The sequence below is a fragment of the Tympanuchus pallidicinctus genome, unplaced genomic scaffold (genome assembly GCF_026119805.1).
Source record: "Tympanuchus pallidicinctus isolate F22 unplaced genomic scaffold, pur_lepc_1.0 scaffold17, whole genome shotgun sequence".
Taxonomy (NCBI): Eukaryota; Metazoa; Chordata; class Aves; order Galliformes; family Phasianidae; genus Tympanuchus; species Tympanuchus pallidicinctus.
In genome coordinates, this window is record NW_026294690.1 from 18,277,199 (window position 1) to 18,299,643 (window position 22,445).

Genomic DNA, 22,445 nt, shown 5'->3' on the forward strand with positions numbered 1-22,445 from the left:
GAGAAGAGGAAGCGTTGGGGTGAGGGCAGCTCAGGCCTCTGGGGAAGGGAATGGGGGGACCGTGTGGTCACAGTCATCTGTGGGGTGTCACTGGGGCCATGTGCGTGCATGATTCAGCAGCTTTCTAGAAACGCTGGCACCTAAAAGAAGCTAAGAAGGAAGTTTTCCTCCTCCGTCTCATTGCATATTAAGAAATAAGGCGACTTGGCGTGTCCATTTCGGGAAAAGGGAAATTTGGCACAAAAAAGTCCCTCCCTACCTCCACACATCACCCAACCGCATGCCTGGGCTTTGCTGTTCACATGTTTGGACATCAAGTACTTTCCCCAGAAGACATCAGTCACCGCTTGGTCTCCCAGCAGCAACTCCTCACCTCCCCAAACTGCACCAGGGCCCCAGCTGGGAGCATGTCCCTAGGGGGACCCAGGGACACGCCATCAGATGGTGGGGCCTGGCCAGGGATCCCCCCAAGATGATGTGAGTGTGTTGGTGTGGAGTTTGGCAGTGAAGGCTGAACCAGCTGCCTGAAATCCTGTGTTCTGGCAGGAAGCAGCTCTGTACTGAGGGGAAGAAGAGCACGAAGTGGCACGTTGGATCCTGCAGGCAGGGCCAGAGGCATTTCCTTCCATGTAGCCATCAGACATTCCCAGTCTGCAGCAGATGCACACGCCAGCACGCTGTAGTTGCAGGGGACCCGGGATGCAATGAGCCCTACCATCCTGTCGCTTCCTCCCTCACCATTATGTGCTTTGCACCATAATGAGAACCTGCTCCATTTGCTGCTCCTTCTCAGAGCTCTCCTATCAGAGCTGACTTGTAGCTGGACTCCTGTCAGACCCCACAGCCCCGGGAGGAGCAGCAGCTCTGACTGCTTGGGTTGAGCTGATTGCTGCCTCTGCACATTCCCAAAGGAGGGAGAGGATGCTGCGGTCCTCTGGTTGCAGAGGGAGTAGAGCATTGTGCTCAGCCCATGCCCACATCCCACTGCACGTGGGGCTCCTGCTCCTGGCAGGGCTTTTTTCACTGCAGCCGCAATGGAAAAGCAGTGTAGGCCAATGCACGTGGAGAGTGCAGGAGAGCAGGGTGCAGAGCTGCACCTGTACAGGAGAAAAGGAGCTTCCATGTTGCTAGACTGGGAAGCCGGTGGCAGCTGGTTAGACTGTGCATGATCTGGCTCCCTAAGGCAGGAACACCGCCTGTCTGTCTGCAGGGCTGGGAGCAGTCGGGGAACTGCTTTCTCCCTTCTGCATCCCATTGCAGGGCTGCAGCTGGAACCTGCTGGCACGGGGCTGCGAGGCGGAGGCAGCGGGTTGGCTGCTGGCAGGAGCTGAGCACAGCAACCCTGCATTAAGTGCCAGGAAGAGAGAACTGGAGCAGGGCTAGGAGCGGGCAGTGTTCTGGGAAGTGCTGCAAGCCCTGACCCGGTCCCAGCGGGGCCCTCCGCCTCCGCTCTCCAACCTCCCCCCCACTCTGCAGCTGCACCCGGGGCTTCCCTGCTCCCTGGGGCGCAGCGATCCCGGGAACAGCCCTGGGAAGCTGGGAGATGGGAATGTGAGAGAATGAGCCTAAGTCATCGCTTCCCAAAACCTCCACAGCGAAGGAAACACCTCCCACTGTCTGGAGGATCCATGGGAATATTCTAATATTTGTTCCAAAAGCATGACTGGGTGGATCCAGCACTGCTGACGCAGGCGCCGGCAGCTAATTGAATCCGTACGTAGGAGCCCTGGACACCATATGGCCCCGATACAATGTGGGTCCGCAGCGGCTGCTGAGCAGATGGTTATTCATTTTCATCATCTCAAATCAGAGCCTCAGCTCTCTATCCAGAGACCGAAGGCACCCGGCGTCTCGCTGGTCAGGATCTGTTGTGCATACCCTCCCCTGGCCGGGTCTGTGAGCAGGGTGGGGGCTGAGGGTCCTGGCACCACATCTGGGCAGCAGCTGCAGATGCACTCAGCCCCTCTGGGCAGGACTTTATTTTCATTATATGGTCATAGAGTTTACAACACTGGGAGGGATGACTGTGATTTTCTCGTGTGGCCAGTAGGGTCAGAGGTAGCTACAGGTCACATCTGACGGGGCCCTGATGCCTGTTAGCGAGCCGTGGTCTGAGCACGGCCAGCTGCTGCTTGCTGCCACTCAGTTCCCATTGGCCCCACACGCATGGGGCATCTCTGGGGACAGGGAAGGAGCAGCACTCCCCTGCCCTGTGCCAGCAGGGTCCCACCCAGCTCCCAAGCACCTGAGATGAAAGTGCCCTGGGTGCCCGCGTGGGTGGGGCAGGACTATTTAAAAACCTCATTAGAGAAAGTATTTGGGGAAGACAGCAACACCCTCAGTTGTGGTTTGCTCCAGTGCTTCTCGGGCAGATGGCTGCGATACGGAGGGCAGGGCGCTGCGGGATGCGCTGTGCTGCGCTCACCCCTCCTGTGCTGCCCGGCCCCGAGGGCTGTCAGTGGGGCTGCACTGGGTTCTGGAGCGGGCTGTGGGGGTGCTGGGGGAGAGCAAACACGTGCGTGACCTTCACTGGGCACAAGTCTGCCACGAATGTTTCCTATGGCGCTGAATTCCTGCCCGTGCTTCTTTCACATGAATGTCTGGCATGCACCCAGCTCATGTTGTACAGGGATCCCCGTGTGCAGGGGATAATGGCACCATGCTCCTGCCCTACCTTACCTCCTGCATTTTCTTTGTGTCCTCTTTATTTCCAAGGGCCAAACATCACCACTGAGCTCAGTGCAGTGCGTGCAGCCCTCTGTCCTCAGCAGGGGGTGGAGGGTCCCTCTAACTTGGCTGTGGCCTGAGTCAAACCGTGGGGAATGTGCTGCTGGTCCCTTCTCGTGCCCACTTGGTTTGGGGTTTTATTGGTATGAGGAGTAATTGTTTATATCCAGGTAGGAAGGAAACGCACCGTGTCACTGCAGCCGCTGCTCCCTGTGCCCTGCAGGCAGAACAGACCTCCCCGGTATTGATTCTCACCCAGGTACTCAGATACCAGGGAAAAATAAACAGCTCTGCAGTTGGGAGGTGCAGTGCTTTCTGAGCCAGAGATCTGAAGGCACCTCGCTCTGCTTTGCATACCTGCAGAGCTCTGTGCTCCTCGCTCCGCAGATCTGAGAGCTGAAGCGCAGACATCTGACGGCCCGGAGCTGACTCACTGCTTGATGTTGGGCAGAGCCGTGTGGGGATCTGATACCTTTGTGCAAAGCCCTCCTGGCACTCAGAAGCCACACGTGGTGGCCCCCAGTGCGTGGCCACAGGATGGGGGACAGCCCTGGAACTTCACACCGGGGCTGGGGGCACTCCAGGTCCCGTTGCCAGCACAGAGCTGGGGGCGGTTTCCCACACGATGGTGCAAGCAGGGACCTGGTTAGCAGCAAGCGCCCAGGCAGGGCGGCTGTCAGAGCATGGTGGGGAGATTTCATTAAGCAGAGCCTTAAAGTGGGCTAAAGTCTCTTATTATGAATTGTAATGTCCACAAATGTTGCCACTTCCAAATAGCTTCTGCCCACGTGTTCCTCCCACTGCCGTGCTTGGTGCTGGCAAACCTCCCCGCGCTCGGTCGGAGGAGAGCTCGTGGCTGACGGGCTGTGCCCCTCTCATGGCAGCACACACACAGCAGCCCCTCAGTGCCATTGGCTCTCACTGCTTTTCCCAACAGGTCCCTGTACCCTGACACCATCACAGATTCATGGAACGGTTGGGTTGGATGGAAACTTAGAGGTCATCCAACCCCCACCGCTGCCATGGGCTGGTGCCACCCAGCTCAGGCTGCGCAGGGCCCATCTGTGGCCTCGGGCACCTCCAGGGATGGGGCACCGCAGCTCCGGGCAGTGTGTTTTCAAAGCTCAGTCCGAGCTTTGGTCACCACCTGCAGGCTGCTGGGGGTGGGGGTGTGTTCAGTAGGAGGGCTCTGGGGATGCCCGTCGGGTGCCCGCTGGGTGCCCAGCCGAAGCACTGCTGCCCTGCATAACCTTCGCCTGCAGCCGTCCTTTAATCTCCGGTGCCAGTAACCCGAAACGAGATTGCTGGAAATGAGAGAGCAGAGGAGTCAGCTATCTGATTCCAGGCCACAGGCACATGCCTGGCCTTCGTGGATATATTAAGTAAGGGACATTTTAAAACAAAACCACCCGCAGTAACCTTATCGTGAGGCTGAAGCTGCAGCCCAGCTGCTAACGCCGTGCTGCCCACACAGGCTCCATCCCGTGCTGCTGTTGGGATTTCACAGCATTTTGCCCCAAATCATCATCTCTGAGTCCTCAGCACGCCTTGAGCCCGAACTGTGAGCCCTTGGCTTCCGGGGCTCTGTAGATATCTGCAGATCACTGCCGGGCACCGTCTGCTGCTCGCCTGGTATGGCACTCCAGACCTGCAGCTGCAGGAAATCTGGCCTTTTTACTGCATCGTATACGCCTTGTACGTATGCATTTCCACACAGAAATAATTCAGCAAACAAAATCTCGAAGACAAATTGCTGATTGCATCAGCCCCAGCTTATGAAAGCCGATCACAGGGAGGACAATGTAACCCAACTCTCCGTCATCCCACTTGCCGCCCAGGAATGCCACAGCTCCGCTCGGATCCTCTTTTTAGGGGGACTCCTAAATCCTTGGCAGCATCCCTTAAGGTCATGAGTAAGCCCCGCGCCGCGGGACGGCTCGGCCAGCACGGGAGCAGCCAAAGGGCTCCGGCAGCGGGGATTACCGACGCGTCGCGGCAGTGCCGGAGTGCGGGAGCCGGGTGCCGAGCTCCTGCCTGCCCCGCTCCACTCCGGGACGGCGGGGCAGCGCCCGAGGGGCGGCCAGGAAGCAACCAGGGCCGAGGCCACCCGGGGCCACGGGCTGGCAGCCCCGCCTCCCCCCCCGGCACGTTGCACGGCGGAGCGGGCGGGGGGAGGAAGGCCGCCGCTCGCCGACACGTGAGCCTCATGTGACGGCGATGGAGGGAGGGAGGGAGCGGGGGGGGGAGCCCGGCCAGACGTGCCGGGAGTCACAGGGTAACGCACGTCGCCGCCGTCCACCCACTCGGCCGCATTTAACCCGGCCCTCCGCCTCCCTCCGCTCCTCAGCCGGCGAGGCGGGGACGCGGCATGAGCTGCCCGCGCTGAGCTCCGCGCCGCTCCGCACCGCTCCGCTCCTCCCGGCTCCCGCGGCACCGCACCGCTCCGCGCCCCCATGGAGCGCATCCCCAGCGCGCAGCCCCCGCCCGTGTGCCTGGGCAAGCTGCCCGCCCTGGAGAGCGCCGATGTGCCGGGGTAAGGCTGCGGGGGGGACAGGACGAGAGGAGAGAGTCCCCCCGCCGCGGCCCCGGGGACAGGGGTAACCTCGCTGCTTTCGTTTCGCCCGTGCAGGCTGGACTTCGCGCACATGTACCAAGTGTACAAGCCCAGGAGGGGGTTAAAGAGGAGCGAGGACAGCAAGGTAACGGGGTGGGCGGTGCGGGGCGGGGGTCAGCGGTCGTCGTTGGGGGGGAGACAGGGAGCTGTGGGGTGCTCCGGAGCTGGGGGAGGAATTCCCTCATCCACTCAGCGACAATTCGGGGGGAAATCAAAAAGAAAGGCTGCGTGCTGAGGGGTGGGGGGCGGAGAGAGCTCGGGAGTATTTGGGGGGGGGGGGGGCGCAAGAAAAAAAAAAAAGAAGAAGAAAGAACCGAGGGTGGAATGCTGAGTGCGTATAGCGATTATTTGGGAAGGAGGGAAAAAAAAAAGAACGCGAAAAGGACGGAGGGTGGGTGCGGAGCGCTGACCCGCCGCTCCTTGCAGGACACCTACAAGCTGCCCCACAGGCTGATAGAGAAGAAGCGGCGCGATAGGATCAACGAGTGCATCGCCCAGCTCAAGGACCTGCTGCCCGAGCACCTCAAGCTGACGGTACGGGCACTCCGCGCACCGCTCCGGGGCTCCGGGCCCGGCCCTGCGCTGAGCGCGCGGTGCCGGCGGGGGCAGCAGCGCTGAGGCGCAGAGCTCTGCTCGGGGCCGGCCGTCCCCAAATACCCCCGGGACAGGGGACCGGGGGCTGCCCCGCGGTGCTCTCTGTGTGTGCCGTGCATATTCCGGATATTTCTGTTCACAGGAAGCACGTCTTGTGCTTTCCCCAATTATCAGCGCTGCCCCCCGACCCCCTTCCCCAAATCGCCCCCATCTCTGCCCTGGGAATATCCCCCAGTGCCCTTCCCACCCCGCAGCTGTGTCCAACGCGCTGTGTGCTCTGCCTGCAGACCCTGGGCCACCTGGAGAAGGCGGTGGTGCTGGAGCTGACCCTGAAGCACGTGAAGGCTCTGACCGCGCTCATCGAGCAGCAGCAGCAGAAGATCCTGGCGCTGCAGAGCGGGCTGCAGGCGGGTGCGTGAGTGCGCCGTGCGGGGCCTGGCGGGGCTGCGGAGACATTGCATGGGGAGGGGGAGGCTGTGCCTCTGCCCTTTGACTGCTGTCGGTTTCTCTCGCTTGGCTCGTGGGCTTGTGCAGAACAAGTGCAGCTCTCCCCGGGGTCAGTGCCAAGCGCGCCGTGCGGTCGCTTTAATTTTAAAGTGGATTTTAAGTTGTTTTATTTAAAGCCCAGCTTTGCTGTGATGTCTTCTCCAAAGCTGTTCAGCTCTCTCCATTCATGACCACGAGCTTTGGATCCTAGTTCTGCTCTTTTCCCCCAGAGCACACAAACGCCGCTATCTGTGTGCAGATCTCTGTGCCCTCTCACTCTGCAGGCAGAAGGGGCCTGGCACAGCAGCTGCTTGCTCCCTGTGCTTCCTCCTGCTGCTTGCACATGTGGCACTCACGTGGGTCTGATAAAGTCAGACTGAGTTTGGCTGGGCAGGCCCCACTGCCCTGCAGGGTCAGCACGGGGGGAGACCCCTTGGCACAGGGGGAACCTGTGGCACCAGGGGGGTCCTGCTGGGTCTGGGGTGCACTGGCTGCTTGCTCCCCAGTGGATGCAGTAAATGCAGAACTGAAAGATGAAGGGCATGGGTAGAAGTGAACGGAAGGATGTGAAAGGAGCAGGTTGGAATCTGGTGCATAAGTCGTGGGAACTCAGGTTGGCCACCGAGTTTGCTCTGCTGGCTGTGTCGTACCGAAAGTGTGCTGTCAGCCTGGAGGTGGTAATGAAAGTATTTGGCGTGCTGTTAATTTTTAATTTCTCCCTGTTAATGTTTCCTCAGGTGACCTGTCAGCGAGGAGCCTCGACTCCAGCCAAGAGATGTTCCGCTCCGGCTTCCAGCTGTGCGCCAAGGAGCTGCTGCAGTACGTGGCCAAGCACGACAACAAGGAGCTGAAGGCAGCGCAGCTGGTGGGGCACCTGCACCGCGTGGCGGCCGAGCTGCTGCCGGGAGGCCCCAAGGACATGAAGGAGAAGGCGGCGCCGGGGGGCAAAGCGGGCGAGGGGCGCGGGCAGAACTGCGTGCCCGTCATCCAAAGGACATTCGCTGCCTCCAGCGGGGAGCAGAGCGGCAGCGACACGGACACGGACAGCGGCTACGGGGGGGAGCTGGAAAAAAGCGACTCCAAACCGGAGCAGCCCTATTTCCCAAAGGATACCGAACTGAAATACGCCGTCCAGGAGAGGATCGGCTCCATCAAGCAAGAGAGCGAGGACCCTCCAGCCAAGAGGAGCAGGCTGGAGGTGCCCGATGACGACAGCCCCTTTGGCGGCGAGGTGATGGGCGCCGCAGGCGGCTTCCTGCCCCCCCACGCCCACCAGCCCCCCTTGTGCCTGCCCTTCTACCTGATCCCGCCGTCCGCCACCGCCTACCTGCCCATGCTGGAGAAGTGCTGGTACCCGGCCTCCGTCCCTGTGCTGTACCCCGGGCTGCCCACGCCCGCTGCCGCCGCGCTCACCGGCTTTGTGGGCCCCGACAAGCTGTCCCCCCCACTGCTGCTGCCCCAGAGACTGCCCTCCCCGGGGCCTGCCCGCTCCCCCATCGACTCCTCAGCCCTGCTGCAGGCGCTGAAGCAGATCCCCCCGTTGAACTTGGAAACCAAAGACTAAGCGCGACGTGGCTTTTGGTTTTTTTGTCTTTTGTTGTTTTTTTTCTTTCCAGTTTGAGACCGTTTCACTTTTATGCATTGGCTGGAGGGAGGTGTGGGCCACGGCTCGCAGCGTGCAGGGAGCCACGTCCCTGTCCTCTGTGCCGGGGAGCGTGCAGGAGGATGAAGGAGGCACCCGGCTTGGCCGTGCAGAGCTGCTTCCAAAAGGACAAGAAAAGAGCTCGATGCTTTCCGCCCCCTTCTCTGCACCCACAGAGCGGGTTGGCTCGGTCAGCTGCCGTATGTCAAAGCTGTGAAAAAATGCCCCGAGAGGCAGATGTGGGTCTGTAGGGTCTGGATGTCCCCAGTGGAAGGTATGGATGGCCCTGCTGCAGGGTACGGATGCCCTCTGTGGTACGTCGGGGGCTCTGAGCTGTAGGGTCTGGGTGATCCTGGTGGTACTTTGGGGGTTCTGAGCTGTAAGGTGTGGAGGTCCCCAATGGAGGGTCTGGATGTTCCCAGAGGAGGGTCTGGGTGTCCCCACGGTGCCTTGGGCTGTAAGCACTGGCTGTCCCTGATGGTACTTTGGGGGCTCAGCGCTCCCAGCCTGGCCGTGCATAGTCAGTGGTTCAGGCAGACTAGGATTTCTCTCCACACCTTTGCTGATGAGTATTTTAATAAATAAAAGGTAGATGCTGCTTGGAGGCTTTACGTGGAGTACACCTAATGAATAACAAACCTGTGCCCCATCCTGTAACGAGCTGCTGGTGGAGGCTGAGCCCGGTCCTGCCAGGTGAGCGTGGCCCAGCTGTGCTTAACCCAGGTGAGGGTTTGGGCACGTCCCATAGATCCCAGCACCGCGGGGCCCTTTGCTGCAGGTAAAGCCATGACACCGTGCCCAGTTTGGCTTCTCTTTTTTCCTTTTTTAAACAGAATTTTCCCTGTTTTGTGTTGTTTTTTTTTCTTCTCACTGGTTTTGAGGACTGGTGTCCAGCACAACTCCGGTATGATTCCCATTTCACCTTCCTGTTGCCCCAGCTGTTGAGATGCACTATGCTTGATTGCAGATCGTGTTCTGACCTTTATTTTATTGGGTTGTTTGTTTTGTTTTGTTTTTTTTTTTTGGTATACAGTTGCCTTTATTTGTAAAATCCTGTTATATATATATATATTATATAAATATATTAAAAGGTAAAGCGTTTCAGATGTCTATTATTTGTATAACTACTTGAGCATCAAAGAAGTGTGAAATATGAATGTATCTTTGTTTCTGGGTTGTCTTTTGTTTTTTTGAAGAGAAGAGCTTTGTTTTATTCTCTAGGGAGAGGTACAGTGTTTATATTTTGGAACCTTCTTCAAGGTGGGATATTGTACATATTTTTATCTCAAGTAAATGTTAAGTAGTTGTTTAAAAATACTTAATAAAATAATTCTTTTCCTGTGGAAGATGAGGGTCAGCTTCTGTGCTTTCCAACAGCTCATCTGGGTCCTCCTGCAGGACCTGGGCTGGGGCAGGAGCAGGAATGAGCATGGGGATGGGGGTATTTCCCATGTGTCGGGGTGGCGCTGACTGATTTTGGGGATGCTCACTGGCCGCTGGATTGCTGGGGATGCTCGCTGATTGATTTCAGGGATATTCGCTGATCTCTTTCCTGTCTGCACGTCTGGGCATCGCTCCTCTCACCACATCCAGCTCCAGGTGAACCTGCTCAAGCTGAGGTTTCTCCCCATTCCTTGGATCCCAACTGCTGCTGAGGACCAGCGGCTGGACCAGTGCCCCTCTCTGCTCACCACACCCCCTCTGCTCCAGGGCTGGGATGCTGTTTCCCAAGGACCCAGGTATGGGGGAGCTCCTCCTGCCCTCATGGTGGGATGGGGTCAATCCCACTGCTCCACTGCTGTGTGCTGCTCAGGTGCTGGATCTGGAATCATTCACCCCTTGCACACAGGCAGTACATGAGGGCCCTGCTGGGTGCTGGAGGTTTTTACAGTGTGGAAGACTTGCCAGATGTGGTGACAGCAAAGCGCTGTGTGGGATGGGGCTGCTGCAGCCCTGGGACCCCGCTGTGGAACGCACACACGTGCCCATGCTGCACGGCACTGAGCAGCGCAGGGCTGCCCATGTGCATGGACTCAGGCGTTCTGTGCATCCCGGTGCTGGTGTTTGGTTTAATGAGCACTAAATATTGATCTCGCTGAAGGCAACCCCACGTAACCCCCTTTGGGGACGGCACGCAGCGCTCAGCACAGCCGCATTTCAGCTCCTCCACAGTCACTGCGGCTGTGCCTCATCCCTGTGGTGCTCAGCCCACTTCAGCCCCATCTCCATCCCCATCTCTTACTGGTGGGCACGTGCTGGGGGAACGGGCAGGAGGGCAGCGCAGTGGGGCACACGGGGTCCCTTCAGTGCCACCGCTGTGTGCCGTGGGATGGAACAGGGGTGTGTGATGGAGGGCAGGGACACGGGGTGACATGGCTGCAGGGGGATGAAGACAAGAATACGGGGACGTGGGGTGATGGTGAGGACGTGGGGTGACGGTGGGGACGTGGGGTGACCCCAGCCCCTCCTCACCACCCCTGCCGTGCCGGGCGCGTCGCGTTCCCTGCCTTGTTTTCATGGTCTCACCCAGCTCTGACCTGCCTCAAATGTTGACACAATGTCACGTTTCCGACTGCAGCCTTTCATGTGCAGCCGGAGGCTAAATGCGGCGGCTGGTTCCTGGAAAAAGACGTGCCTGGCACCCTTTCAGCAGCAACCCGATCTCCATGCAGGCTTGGCACAGCAGCTGAATAACATGGCAATAACTCTTTCAGCAGCGTTTCAACCCATAAATAGGGCTTCCCGAGCAACCCCCTTGAAGGAAGGCGAGGAGGGAGACACGAGGATTATTTGTCCAAAAATAAAAAAAATAAAAGAAAGAAAAAACTCGAAGGAAAAGAAACCGGAGCGCAAGAAAAATGAGCAGAAGGAAGCAGCCCCATCAGAAACAGATCAAAGGGAAGCAGGGAATGCTGCGCAGGGTCCGGGGAGCAGGGGAGGGATTGCCTCAGAGGGAAAGCACTGCGTGGGGAGTTCTGCCACCTGGGCTCTGCTCTGTGCCCAGCTGGGTGGGAGCTCTGTGGGGACGACCCCCAGCCCTGCAGGATGCCGACATGTTGTGAGCTCCTCACTATCTGTTGGGGAAGCTCCTGTGCAGGCCAAGGGTGTCTGCAGCCATATCCAGGAGCCGCTGATTTGCATTATGCATGGATCAGGGCCTAAAACAATTCCTAGTGATGCACTTTTTTTTTTCTTTTTTTCTTTTTTGTTTCTTTCAGGACTCCATTTTTGGTGACTTTTCAGGAACGGGCATCCCAGGGGCTCCCAGCCCCCCAGACTGCAGTAGGCACAGAGGGGGAGCACAGCCCTGGTGGGAGCAGTGCCCTCCCATGCTGCCCCCGCTCTCATCTCCCAGCGTGTAGCTGCAAGTGCCGCGTGTTTACAAACGCAGCATTGCAAGATCCCTTGAACTGTGTCCTAGTACAAAAGAGGCTTTGAAACAAGAACCACGTTGTCATGGCATGTTTCAGGCCAGCAGCACCAGACTGAACCAGATAATTGCTGTTTCTGCTTTAGCCGCTGCCTCGTGGGAGAAGGAGTAGGGTTGAGCAAGGCTGAGCCCTCGGTGTGGGGCTCAGGGATAGGGAGGATGGGGGTGGGGATGGGGTGCAATGGGCTCTTAGCACACCCATGGCGGGGTCTGTGAAACCAGGAAGGAAAGGTATGGGCACAGTGAGGTGTAAAAGGCAGCGGATTCCTGGAGCACTGCTGGTCCTTGGCACAGGTACAGAGCTCACATCGCTGCCTTTGCCTGAGGATGTGCACAAAGTGAATGGATGTGACTCTGAACAGCTCAGGGAGGATTTAAGGTCAGGGCCCCAGCACAGATCGTGGCCCTGTGCTCCCTAAACGGGGACTGTGCCGGGATGGGGCTTTGATGGCAAAACATCACAACGGCCCTTTGCTTCTTTCCCTGCTCGCTGGCAGCCCGTCAGCGTTTCCGTGGTTTAAATGAGTGTCCAAAGGTCACAGCAAACTCAAGTCCCTGCCCAGTGGCTCATGTCGTCCAGTGAATAAGCAGCGGGTGTGCGGTGCCTGAATCAAAGCTCCCTCCTGCTGCAGAGCAGAGCACGGGGCAGCACTGGGCCGTGAGCCTGCAGCGCGTGCTCTGCGCCTGGCAGCATCCCACTGGGAGCGGGGCCACTGGGATGCTGCCCTGGGGTTGCTCACCCAAAGGGATGCTGCCCTGGGGATGAGCTGCCCTGATGCATGCTGCCCCAGGGATGCTCACCCTGAGGGATAACTGCCCCAGGGGATGCTCTCCCCAAGCGATGCAGCCCCGAGGATGCTCGCCTTGAGGGATATTCACCCCAAACGATGATTACCCTGAGGGATGCTCACCCCAAGGGATGCTGCCTCAAGGGCCACCCCAGCCCCATCACCTCCCCCATGGGGCGTTTCGGTCCTGTAGCCACCGCAGCTGTGTGCAACGCTCCGTGCAGTCTGTCAGCTGCAGCCGAGCAGGGGAAAGACGTGATGGAGCGCTGTGTCGCAAGGGGCAGGGGCACACAGCTGGGGCTGATGACGGGGAGCAAAGGCAAGCTGTTAACGCTGGGCCATTTCCGCTGCTGCCTGCACGGAGCCCACGCTGATTTTCTGCATTTCCTCGCTTTGCTCACTTCCAGGTGCTCATCCCAGGGGCAGGCCATGGGGCCGTTGCCCAGCGCTTCCCGCTTAGCCCTGGATCCGCTCCAACGCACGTGAGCAGCGCGAGCCCGTGGGGAGTGCCGGGAGGCGCCGCTCGGAGGGGCTTTCCAGCCACATCCACATCCACGTCTGAACCCCACAGCGAGGCGAAGTCGTTGGGGAGAGGCCGAGACGGAGATCTGCTCACATCCCGGAGCGCTCAGAGCGATGACTCAAAGGATTCCTGGCGTTGCTGCATGGCGAGGTGCAACGCGCTGCCACCGCCGCCGTCAGCACAACTGCGCTCCCTCGGACAGCTGCGAGCGCTCGCAGGTTTATAGAGCTTATTAGGCAATTTCCTATTAAAAATGTTTATGTGAACATATAAATATTAATTTATACAAAAATTGTCTGGCCCTTTGCACGCAGAGCGGTGGAGAGGACACACGTCATAAATCCATCAGAACTCAGGGCCGGGTGTGGGGCGGGGGCAGGGGTGGGGTTGGGGTGGCTGAGCAGCAGCCGCGGGTGCTGCACGAGCTGCGTGCTGGGTTTTCTGTGCTGTGATTTCCCAATGGCCGCAGGAAGAGCAAGCACAGACCCGAGCTGGATGAAATCAAAGGAATTTTTTTTTTTTTTTTTCATTTGCTGTCTTATGCGCTGACCGCTAAACCACATCCGTCGAGCCCGAGCCCAGCCCGTGAAACAAAAACTAGGCCAGGGCTTTTTGCTCCTTCCCCCCCCCCCAGGCTGGTGCAAGAGATGGGGAACCCCTCCGTGCTGGCACCGTGAAGCTCTGTGCCGCCGATTCCCAAAGCAAACCCTCATGCCCCTCTCGGGTGAGCCAATGCGGGGACCACGCTGACCCCTCGACTGCATATTTAGTGCTGCAGGACCAGGGCAGAGCAGCAGTGCCACCCCCCCGGCAGCCCGGGAGCAGAGCTCACATCAGGGGCAATGCGGCTGCGTGGGGAAGTTCTCACGTTTGGGAGCAGACAGCAGCTTTATTGTTTTAGTTTGCAAACCAAAACCAGCCGGGAGTTTCTGAAGTGTCTGCCATCCCCGCAGAGCTGTTTAGTCATGCCTGGTGTGCATGCATGTGAGACATTGCAGGGGAGGGAGGCTCTGGGACTTTGCAAAGATTAAAGATTTATGCTGACCCTTGAATGAGATCCAAGGGTGCTAATCTGCCCTGATCCTATCGTCTGCGTAGGGCGGATCTATTTCACTTTCCTTTATGGTGCTCCTGACTCACCGCTCTCCCACTGCAGCCGGCCGGGTGGGAATGGGAAGCACTGCCACTGCACATTTGTTTGGGTTTGCATGTAAAGCCCTGGACCTGCCATGGGTGCAGCTCATAAAGGAAACCAGCGTGGATAAGATATGGGCGAGCTGAATGCTTGGAAACCACTCCCAGGCAAAAGCTGCCGTGGTTAGAAATCAAGGTGGAGTGATGTGCAGGAGGCAAAGTGCTGGGCAGCAACGCCCAGCCCGTGAGAAAGGCGCTCATGGAGGTGGGCAGTGGGTGTGCTGCAGGGCCCCGTGTGCCCTGGGGCCAGCTTCACCCCGTGAGGGCAGCAGAGGCTCTGGGTCCCTCTGTCCCCCCCTCTGCCCGCAACTTCTGGCCCCCGGTGCCATGGGATCCAGGCAGGGATTTGTGCCCCTGGCGCTGAGCTGCTGCCTGGGAAGCGTCTTGCTCCATCACCAAAAGGCTCCCGATGGCTGCCGGGGATTTATTATGGAAAACAAAGTGTGGGGGAAAACGCAGAGCTGTGTGGAAGGCAGAGTTAATCTCCTCTGCCCTGGCATAAAAAGGTGCGGCAGAGAGAAGCACGAGTTCCCAGCGCTGCCCAGGCCACGTGTCACAGCCGTCCTGGGGAGTCCGCCTGTCTGTCTGCCTGTCTGTCCACCTGTCCAGTTATCTGTCCGTCTGCCCAGCTGTCTGCCTGTCTGTCTGTCAAGCGGGCGGTGTCAGTCACACAGGGCTGTGCTGAGCTGACCGGGAGGCAGAGCGCAGCGTCTCGGATTTCAGCTCCCCCGGGACATCCTGTTCTCCCGATAGCCCAGGAGGTGTAAATATAGCAAATGCAAAGCAAGGCACTTTCCTGCCGTGCCTCGCTCGGGCTGCATTTAGAAGGGGCTGAAGCCTAGCAGCACAGTTGGAAACACCCATCTGCAACTGTTAAATAGGCAGCGTGTTTTATTTTTAGTTTAAAATGAAGTTCCTGTTTGTAAGGCCAGAAGGGTTACAGGAAAAAAAAAAAAAAAAAAAAAAAAGATGAAGCAGGATCATTTACTGCGAGGTTTCTTTTCACGTGTCCTTCCTTCCTTCCTCCCTCCTGAGAAATAGGATGTGGACCGCGGCCGTTCCAGCCCGCAGCGTTCGTTAGCAGCAATGCCCGGTCCTGCAGGGCTGTCACACCTCGTGCCACTGCAGCGCTGCGCTGCCCGGCCGTGCCAAGCGCCCTTCAGGTCGGGTTGCTCCACCGAGCGCTTATCTCATGTAAATGAACGCTGCCTCTTCCTTCCTTTCTCTTTCGTCAGGCTGCGGGGTGACGGGAGGGTCAGCGGAGCACACCCTGATGGGCAGCGCTCGGCACTACCAGCCCCTCCAATTAGCGCAGCTGGGGCTAACGAGCCCGCCGTTCAGTGCACGGCCCCGTCCAGCTGTAGTCGATCAGATTGTGTGGGGTGAGCACCGTTTGGGTGCCTCCTTAAGGTGCCTTCCAGGAAAGGGGACGTGAGCTGCTGATGGGGATTCCCAGGAGCTGTGGGAGCCCTGGTGCACGGATTGGCTTCTTGTAGTGCCATGTGAAGGAGAGGAGGCTTTGCTTAATGAAGCAGGTTGGGTTTGGTGGGAAAGTGAGTGGAGGGATTTGGGTGGGGGGAGGAGGTACGTGCTGCATGCAGGGCTTTGCCTCTCTTGCTCTGAGAGGGGGTCTGAGTGCCTGCAGCTTCTGGTGGGCGTTAGGTGGGATCCAGCCTCTCAAAGATTTGTGTGCAGATACCTGCAGCTGATTCAGAAGTAGGGCTGCCCTGATCCCTGCAGCCTTGTGGTGTGTGAGCACTGGGGCTTGAGTCCAGGCTAACATACATTGAAAAAAGATGAAGAGAAGGATGGGCAGTACGTGGCAGGAGGGACAAACTGAGACCTGGTGTGGCCTCTGCAGGGAGCCAGGGCCTTCTGCTGCTGCTTTTAATGAGAAAACCCCAGTGGAAATTTTAAACTTGGATCTCCATCAATTGCTCTAAGTTCAGGGAGCTCAGGAGGGGGAGTTCGGCCCAGTCCGTGCACCACAGCTATCTGCAACATTCACAGCCCAGTGCTTTCTTTTTCCAGAGACAAATTCTGCCAAAGATGAGCACTTGGATGTGAGGCATTTCTCTTCTTTTTCATCCCTTTTGCTAATTTAATTCCCAGATCCAAATCTAATTGTTCTGTCTCAGGCTCCTGTGACCTGGGATACATCGCTCGCGGTTACGAAACTGCCGTGGCTGCGTCCCTCCCTGCAGTGCTATGGGATGGCCGTGGCACTCACCTGCAGCAGCTCAGCCCAGGGCAGGAGCCCCCAGCTTAGGCACCGGGCAGGTTTATTGCAGCATTGAGTCACAGCCTTCTGACGCGACAGTGCGCAAAGCACTGCGTTTCCTCATTACCAAAAGAGAGGCACAGAAGCCACACGCTGGCTCTCCCTTATTTTCATTCTTTCTTGTTTTCTTGGTTGTAGAATGAGAGCTAATCAGAGCGATGCTCTCCAGCAGGCTTCTGTGCACGGCGTTACAGTGAGATCTGAAATTCCTTTTGCTGCTCATGCATACAAAGCAGGAAGAGCGAGCACGGCTGCAGACTGTTTGTGCTTTCAGATGGTCTCGCCAAGGAAAAAACAACAGGGTAGCGGGAAGAAAGCGCATTTGCTCGGAAACACGTCTGGAGTGCAGCTCCCCGGTGCTCAGCCTAGGGCAGGGCAGGGACACAGAGAGCCCTGCAGCCATTCCAGCACACACCCACAGCTCCTGCTGCTCGGCGAGGTCAGCAGCCTGCAGAGGAACGCACTGGGCACATTGTTCCTTCTGCTCTGCAGGCCTGCTGCGCAGTGCCACGTGAAGCACTGATTAGAAAGTATTCATAGAATGGCTTGGGTTGGGAGGGACCCTGAAGACCATCCAGTTCCAACCCTTGCATTTATTGGGTACCTCCAGCAGCTCAGGCTGCTCGGGCCCCACCAGCCTGGCTTGGGTCCCTCCAGGGATGGAGCATTGGGTGGGTTCCTCTGGCTTGCTGCACACAGCCCTGGTGGCTGGGAACAAGCACCCAGCTGTTTTCTTTGTTTCCAAGTGACGCTCAGTCACCAAGATTATCTCCCCTTGGCTGTGACAACATGGAACATTGGGATCAACAAGTAGACAAGTGTTCCCGTGCTCTGCATCCATCCATCTGATAATGGCTCGCTGCAGGCGAAACCCCTCCCCGCGATGTCTTATGTGCTTAGAGAGAGGTGCTGGGGGCCAGGGGCTGTGGTTACGGCTGGGTGGCACCGGGTGACCGGCTGGGGTGAGGCTGCGGAGGCGAGGAGGCGAGCGAGAGGAGCGCTTTAATGAAGCTGCACCGCCCTCTGCTGGAGGAACGCAGCAAGGACACAGAGAGGGAAAGGGGTGAGGAAAAGGGGCTCGAAGCTGTTGGGTAACGCAGGGATGCCGTGGCCGCAGAGTGCAGAACGGTGGCCTCGGTGGGATTGGGATGTATAGAATCACAGAGCCACAGAATGACGGAGCGACTTAGGCTGAAAGGGACCTTAAAGATCACAGAATGAGAGAATGGTTGGGATGGAAGGGACACTGAGTCCGCCAGCCACAATCCCTGCCATGGGCTGGGTGCTCCCAACCTCAGGCTGCACAGAGCCCCATCCATGGCCTTGGGCACATCCAGGGATGGGGCACCACAGCTCTGTGCAGTACTGCCGGGGCCTCACTGCTCTGAGTGAAGAATTTCCTCCTCATATCTAATATAAATCTCTGCTCTTTTCATTCCATATAGAGAAACGTGAACCATAGTTGCCTAAATTTATCAGGCATCAATAAGGGCCATCCATGGTTCTGTGCCAACCAGCCACAATGCCACCCTATTTCAAATCTGTTTTTGCAAACAGGGTGGCAGTGCCTCTCCTGACCCACCCCCATGGCCACCTCTCACCTTCAGTGCTGGGAAGGAAGAAGAAGTGGGTGGGGGGCTTCGGGACTGCCCTGAAGCTGTGACCTGCAGCAAACAGCCATGTGTGAGCGAGGAAGTAATGCTGTTTTGGGTCCCAGGGCCTCAGCCAGCACCTCTCCAGTGCTGCAGTCTCCCACGAGTGCTGGCTTCCTCCAGATTCAGTAGGACACATCTGCACATTGTGCTTGGACTTAGTGCTGGAAGAATGCTTTCTTTTCCTTTTGGATTTTAATACTAAATTATAGAAAGGGTGAAATGCTGTGACTTAGCTGGTGAGGGCTCTGACTGTGCAATAAATCTGCAAGCGTGGGCCTGGCTTTTGCACAGGACCGTGTGCAAGTGCCAAGGTCTCTGCTAATAAATCTGACTGGAGAACCAGGAGGAAACTTTGTTTTTTACTTACTGCAAACAGCAGGCTCTTTTTCGCCCATCATTTTTTCCCCTCTCTCTTCTGCTGATTCACACTCCCGTTGTCTCGCGGCGGGGAGACTCCAGCATTCCTGAAGGTCATCGCCTGCATGCAGCAGCTCACGCTGCAAAGTGCTTGCCAGCCTCTACCGAATCAGAATGCTAAAGCAACTGCGATCATTTCTATTTTCCTTGTCAGCAGTGGAAAAACTTGCAGCCTGCCAATCTCCTAGCTGCCACGTTTCCAGTCTGCTGGGCTACCAGAAGGCAGCAGAGGTGCAGAGAGGTAATTCCTCCCTGCAGACCTGACACCACGCTGCCTCGGTGGCAAAACACCCTGAGGATTTTTAAATGGATTCACCTACGGGTGGTCCCCTCTGAGATCTGGGAAGCCCAGAGCCAAGGAAAGCACCTGCCTGACCCAGCAGCCCAGGTGAATATCAGGACTGTTGGCAATGAGATGTGGATGTGCAGTCAGGTTCCTGCAGGACTGCAGCCTCAGAGACTCCCAGGCTGTGCCTCCTCCCCTCTTGTGCCTGGTCTCCCCAGTGTGTGAAACGCATCGTGCCATCCTGCGCAGGACTGAAAGGAGTGTTGTCAGCATGCAAACATCACTAAGACAATAAGAATTACAATTCCATTTTGACTGCATTTCTCCCTCTCAGTGGCAAAGGATTATTTCTGTTTTAGCTCAAACCAAAGCAGCACAATAGACAGGTTTCTTGCTGAGGTGTGGGGAAGGCACAGTGAAATCCTTCCTTTGCTTTTTGAGGTTGTTTAGTGAGTTTTTATGCTGTGCCCATACCCAAAAGCCTCACAAAAGAGCAAACCTTGAGTACAGCTGTGGGAAGATGCAGGTCTCTGCCCCTGGCCGCTCCAGGTGTGCAGGCAGCATGCTGGATGCGGGTCTGGTGATTCAATGTCCAGCTCTACTTGTTCTTTAGGAAATGGAAGTAGAGCAGGAAGAGGAATAACTCTTCTGCTGTTAGTAGGAGGAGTTAACAACGGGCCCCAGCATGGAGCAGCTGCTGTGTGGGGGAAAATCTGCCTGATTTGTTATGGCTTTAGCCAGATCTTGGGGTATCACCAATTCGGGGAGGGGGGGAAGGGCTTAAATCCAGCGCGTGGGCTGGGATGGCATTTCATCTCATGAGTTTGTTGATGTGGATCTGATTCACTGAGCTGAGAATGACGGTGTGCCAGGCTCTGGCTGCTGCCGCTGGGACACGCAGCTCTGGGCAGGGCTGGCAGTGACCACTCGCTTTATCTTTTTCCCTCTCAGCAGCACTTTTAACATAGGCTTCACGCACTTGCATTAACTAAGCTCTCATCTGCCTGTTTTTCTTTCTCTGTTATTTCAATAGGACTCGGAAGTGCAGGATGGGAGCAGACCCCACCTGCTGGTGCTGCACAGCAAAGCTCACAGCCTGGGCCCATTTGCTCGCAAGCTCAGCTCCGCGTTTCACCCTCTGTACAACAGACAGCTGATCTGGAAGGCACCTCAGTTTCGAGGCCATTTTACACATGGCCAGCGCCATCCCTCTCGAGAGAAAACTGATGGCCAAGTGAGCAGAAGGCACACGCAGGGCATCTGTGTTGCCTCCTTTAAGCATGAAACACCAGCAGGCAGAAATGCAAAACCTCACACCAATACTGATGCTGTTGTTTGGTCGTGTTGTCTGTTCAGCAGCAGTGCCACGCAGCCAGGCTCTGTAAGTAACCAAATCAATTAGTTTTCCTGTGTGCACCAGCTAGCAGGAGTAGTCTTCATCTGAAGACAAATTAAAAAACTGTCCAGTAAGACATTCTATTTTGAGATGAGCTGTCCTATTTTTCTCATGCTAATGACAGACTCGGAAATCTGTGCACAATTTAGCTCATTATTAGAACTAATTGGTGCCAGGCATTCCGTCCCCTTTGATACAGCTAACCACGGGCAGGAAATTTTCTGAATTAATGAACCATAAAATGGATTAAGAACTTTCAAAGTGTAGTTCATATCACAGCTCAATCGGAAGGAGCTCAGTAGCTGGCAAAGGAAAGCCATGCGCTGGGGTGGAAAAGCATATGTGCAACCCCCTTCCCTGACACCAGGGAGGGGGAAATTTCTCATCCCTTTGCCACAGAGCAGCCTCATTGAGTGCAGCACCTCCACCAGCAGCACACGGTGCAGCCCAGCCTGGCGGGATGGCTGCAGCAGAGATGGATGGAAACGGGCTTTTTCCTCCGTGTGCAGCACTTAGCATTCCTCCTGTGTAACACCGAGCGGAGAGAAAGCAATTAATACAGATCCCCCAGCAAGGTCGGCAGGACTGCCAGGCAGATGAGGTGCCAGTAGGAAATGTAGCATGAACCCTCCTGGTGTGGATGGCATCGCTGATGCCAGACTGTCATCCCCTGTGGTTTCATACAAATCTCGTTCTGTTTGGTTTTGTACACCTGTTGGATGGCCCTCAATTAGAGCAGATTTCTTCCCCCTTTTTCTTCTCTGGTGGTTGGGGAAAATAATGTGGCGTAATTTAGAAAATTTCCTTCTAGTGGTGATGGGGAAGAACTCACTGCAGGTGCCCCAAAGTGGGATACAGCATTGGGCTGCAGGGTGCCAAGGAGAAACAGTGAGCTGGGGCCCCAAGGGGAGCAGGTGAAATGGGTTATCCTCACATGGAGGCACAGAGCACCTACAGCATCAAGCAGTGCTGACTGCAAATGTATCACTCTCTATGACCTTTTGTAGATATTTTCCTGAATCTGCATGGAAAAATCTGAAGCCTTTTTTCTCAGCAGACGTTGCAGAGCTTTTGTTTTGGTTTGGTTTGGTTTTTTTCATTATCCAAACTGAATGAATTTTTATTTCCTCTGATGGCACAGCAATACAACGTTTCATGTTATGACACAAATTTGGTAATATAGGTAATTTGCACCTTAGATAAATGATGCATCTATCCTAAACATACTTGGAATGGTGCTTTGTGTTGTCGGCTGTATCCAGAGGTTCTCCTCTCATGGTTTACAGCCTGCACAGAATTTCCAGGCAATGTCTAGACACAGAAGTGATGATCCCAGCCCTGTCTTTATCTGCTCTTTCTTCTAATATGGCCATCTGCAGCCCAGTCCTCCTCAGCTGCCAGAAACACCCTGCAGTCCATGGCAGCAGTAATTGCATTGCTCCAAGTGCTCTGTGCTGCCGCAATAACGAGTGCAAAGACTCCCAGGGTGCCTCTGCAGACAGCTGACAGCGGAATTGGGAAGCAGAGTCAAAGTCTAAAGACCTGAGAAACCCTGCACAGAACAGTCAATAAAGTTATGTGCCCAGCTTAGCGCTCAGTGCTCTGTGCTGAGCACAGAGCAAGGGATTGTGGAGGAATGCCATCATCTGAGGTAAATGCAAACAGTGTACTGTTAATTCAGTGAAATACATGATGCCATCCCTTTGCATTTAGACATGCAGCTTTTGTTACACCACAAATGATATGCCACAGACTTTATTGGGAGGAATACTCAGAGTGCTCAACGCAGACATATGAGAACCTGCAAACGCCTGCAACACTCTGCAGCTTCCCAAGGCCTGCTGAACAGACACAGCATCCCCGCCTGCTGGCTCTGCAAGCAGCTGATACGAATCACAACGTCTGTTGTCTGCAAACACACCACAAATGAGAGATTTCCTCCATGTAGGATATGCAGCCCGTGAGGAAGGTCTCTCTGGTTTCTCTGCAATACAGGGGAGGGGGGCATTGTGTTGCTGTTCTCAGCTATAGAAGTGCTGGGTAACTCCTGCCCCATTCTGTTTCAGTAGTGAATTAGCAAATTAGATTTGCTTCCAGGAGTAAAATACGCATTTATCATATAATTGAAAACACGACTGCTGCATGAGATGTGCTGTTGTCTGCTGCACATCTGCTTCCAGTGTTACATCAGGAAACTTTTCTCTCTGAAATGATGACAGACATCGGCATCAACCTGCTGCTTTGATCAGCTCCCGGCTGGCTCTGCAACCCGAGTGCTACAGCTTCACCTCCTGCAAAGCCTTCAGCATGCACTGCACAAACCACGGGCAGAAGGGGACCTTGGGAGCTGTTTCCTCCTGTGCTTCAGCAGTAAACAGAACGCTGCCAGCTCCTCGGGCAGGGATGTTATGC

At 56.3% G+C, this 22,445-nt stretch overlaps 1 protein-coding gene and 1 long non-coding RNA gene across 2 annotated transcripts; both read left to right on the forward strand.

The window, feature by feature from the left end:
* Positions 1–4,970: 4,970 nt before the first annotated feature.
* BHLHE40 (basic helix-loop-helix family member e40) lies at positions 4,971–9,409 on the forward strand. Its single transcript, XM_052678774.1, has 5 exons — positions 4,971–5,260; positions 5,357–5,426; positions 5,768–5,875; positions 6,223–6,346; positions 7,159–9,409. Exons 1-5 carry the CDS (start codon positions 5,181–5,183, stop codon positions 7,983–7,985), a joined length of 1,209 nt encoding a protein of 402 aa, XP_052534734.1. The 5' UTR covers positions 4,971–5,180; the 3' UTR covers positions 7,986–9,409.
* A 5,977-nt stretch (positions 9,410–15,386) lies between these two features.
* LOC128078612 (uncharacterized) lies at positions 15,387–16,707 on the forward strand. Its single transcript, XR_008205724.1, has 2 exons — positions 15,387–15,533; positions 16,418–16,707. It is a non-coding gene; the product is annotated as an uncharacterized LOC128078612 (long non-coding RNA).
* Positions 16,708–22,445: the final 5,738 nt, after the last annotated feature.

Coding starts and splice junctions, on each gene's coding strand:
- BHLHE40 (XM_052678774.1), top strand. CDS start 5,181: ATGGAGCGCATCCCCAGCGCGCAGCCCCCGCCCGTGTGCCTGGGCAAG. Junction 5,261..5,356: donor GAGAGCGCCGATGTGCCGGG/GTAAGGCTGCGG, acceptor TCGCCCGTGCAG/GCTGGACTTCGCGCACATGT. Junction 5,427..5,767: donor AGAGGAGCGAGGACAGCAAG/GTAACGGGGTGG, acceptor CGCTCCTTGCAG/GACACCTACAAGCTGCCCCA.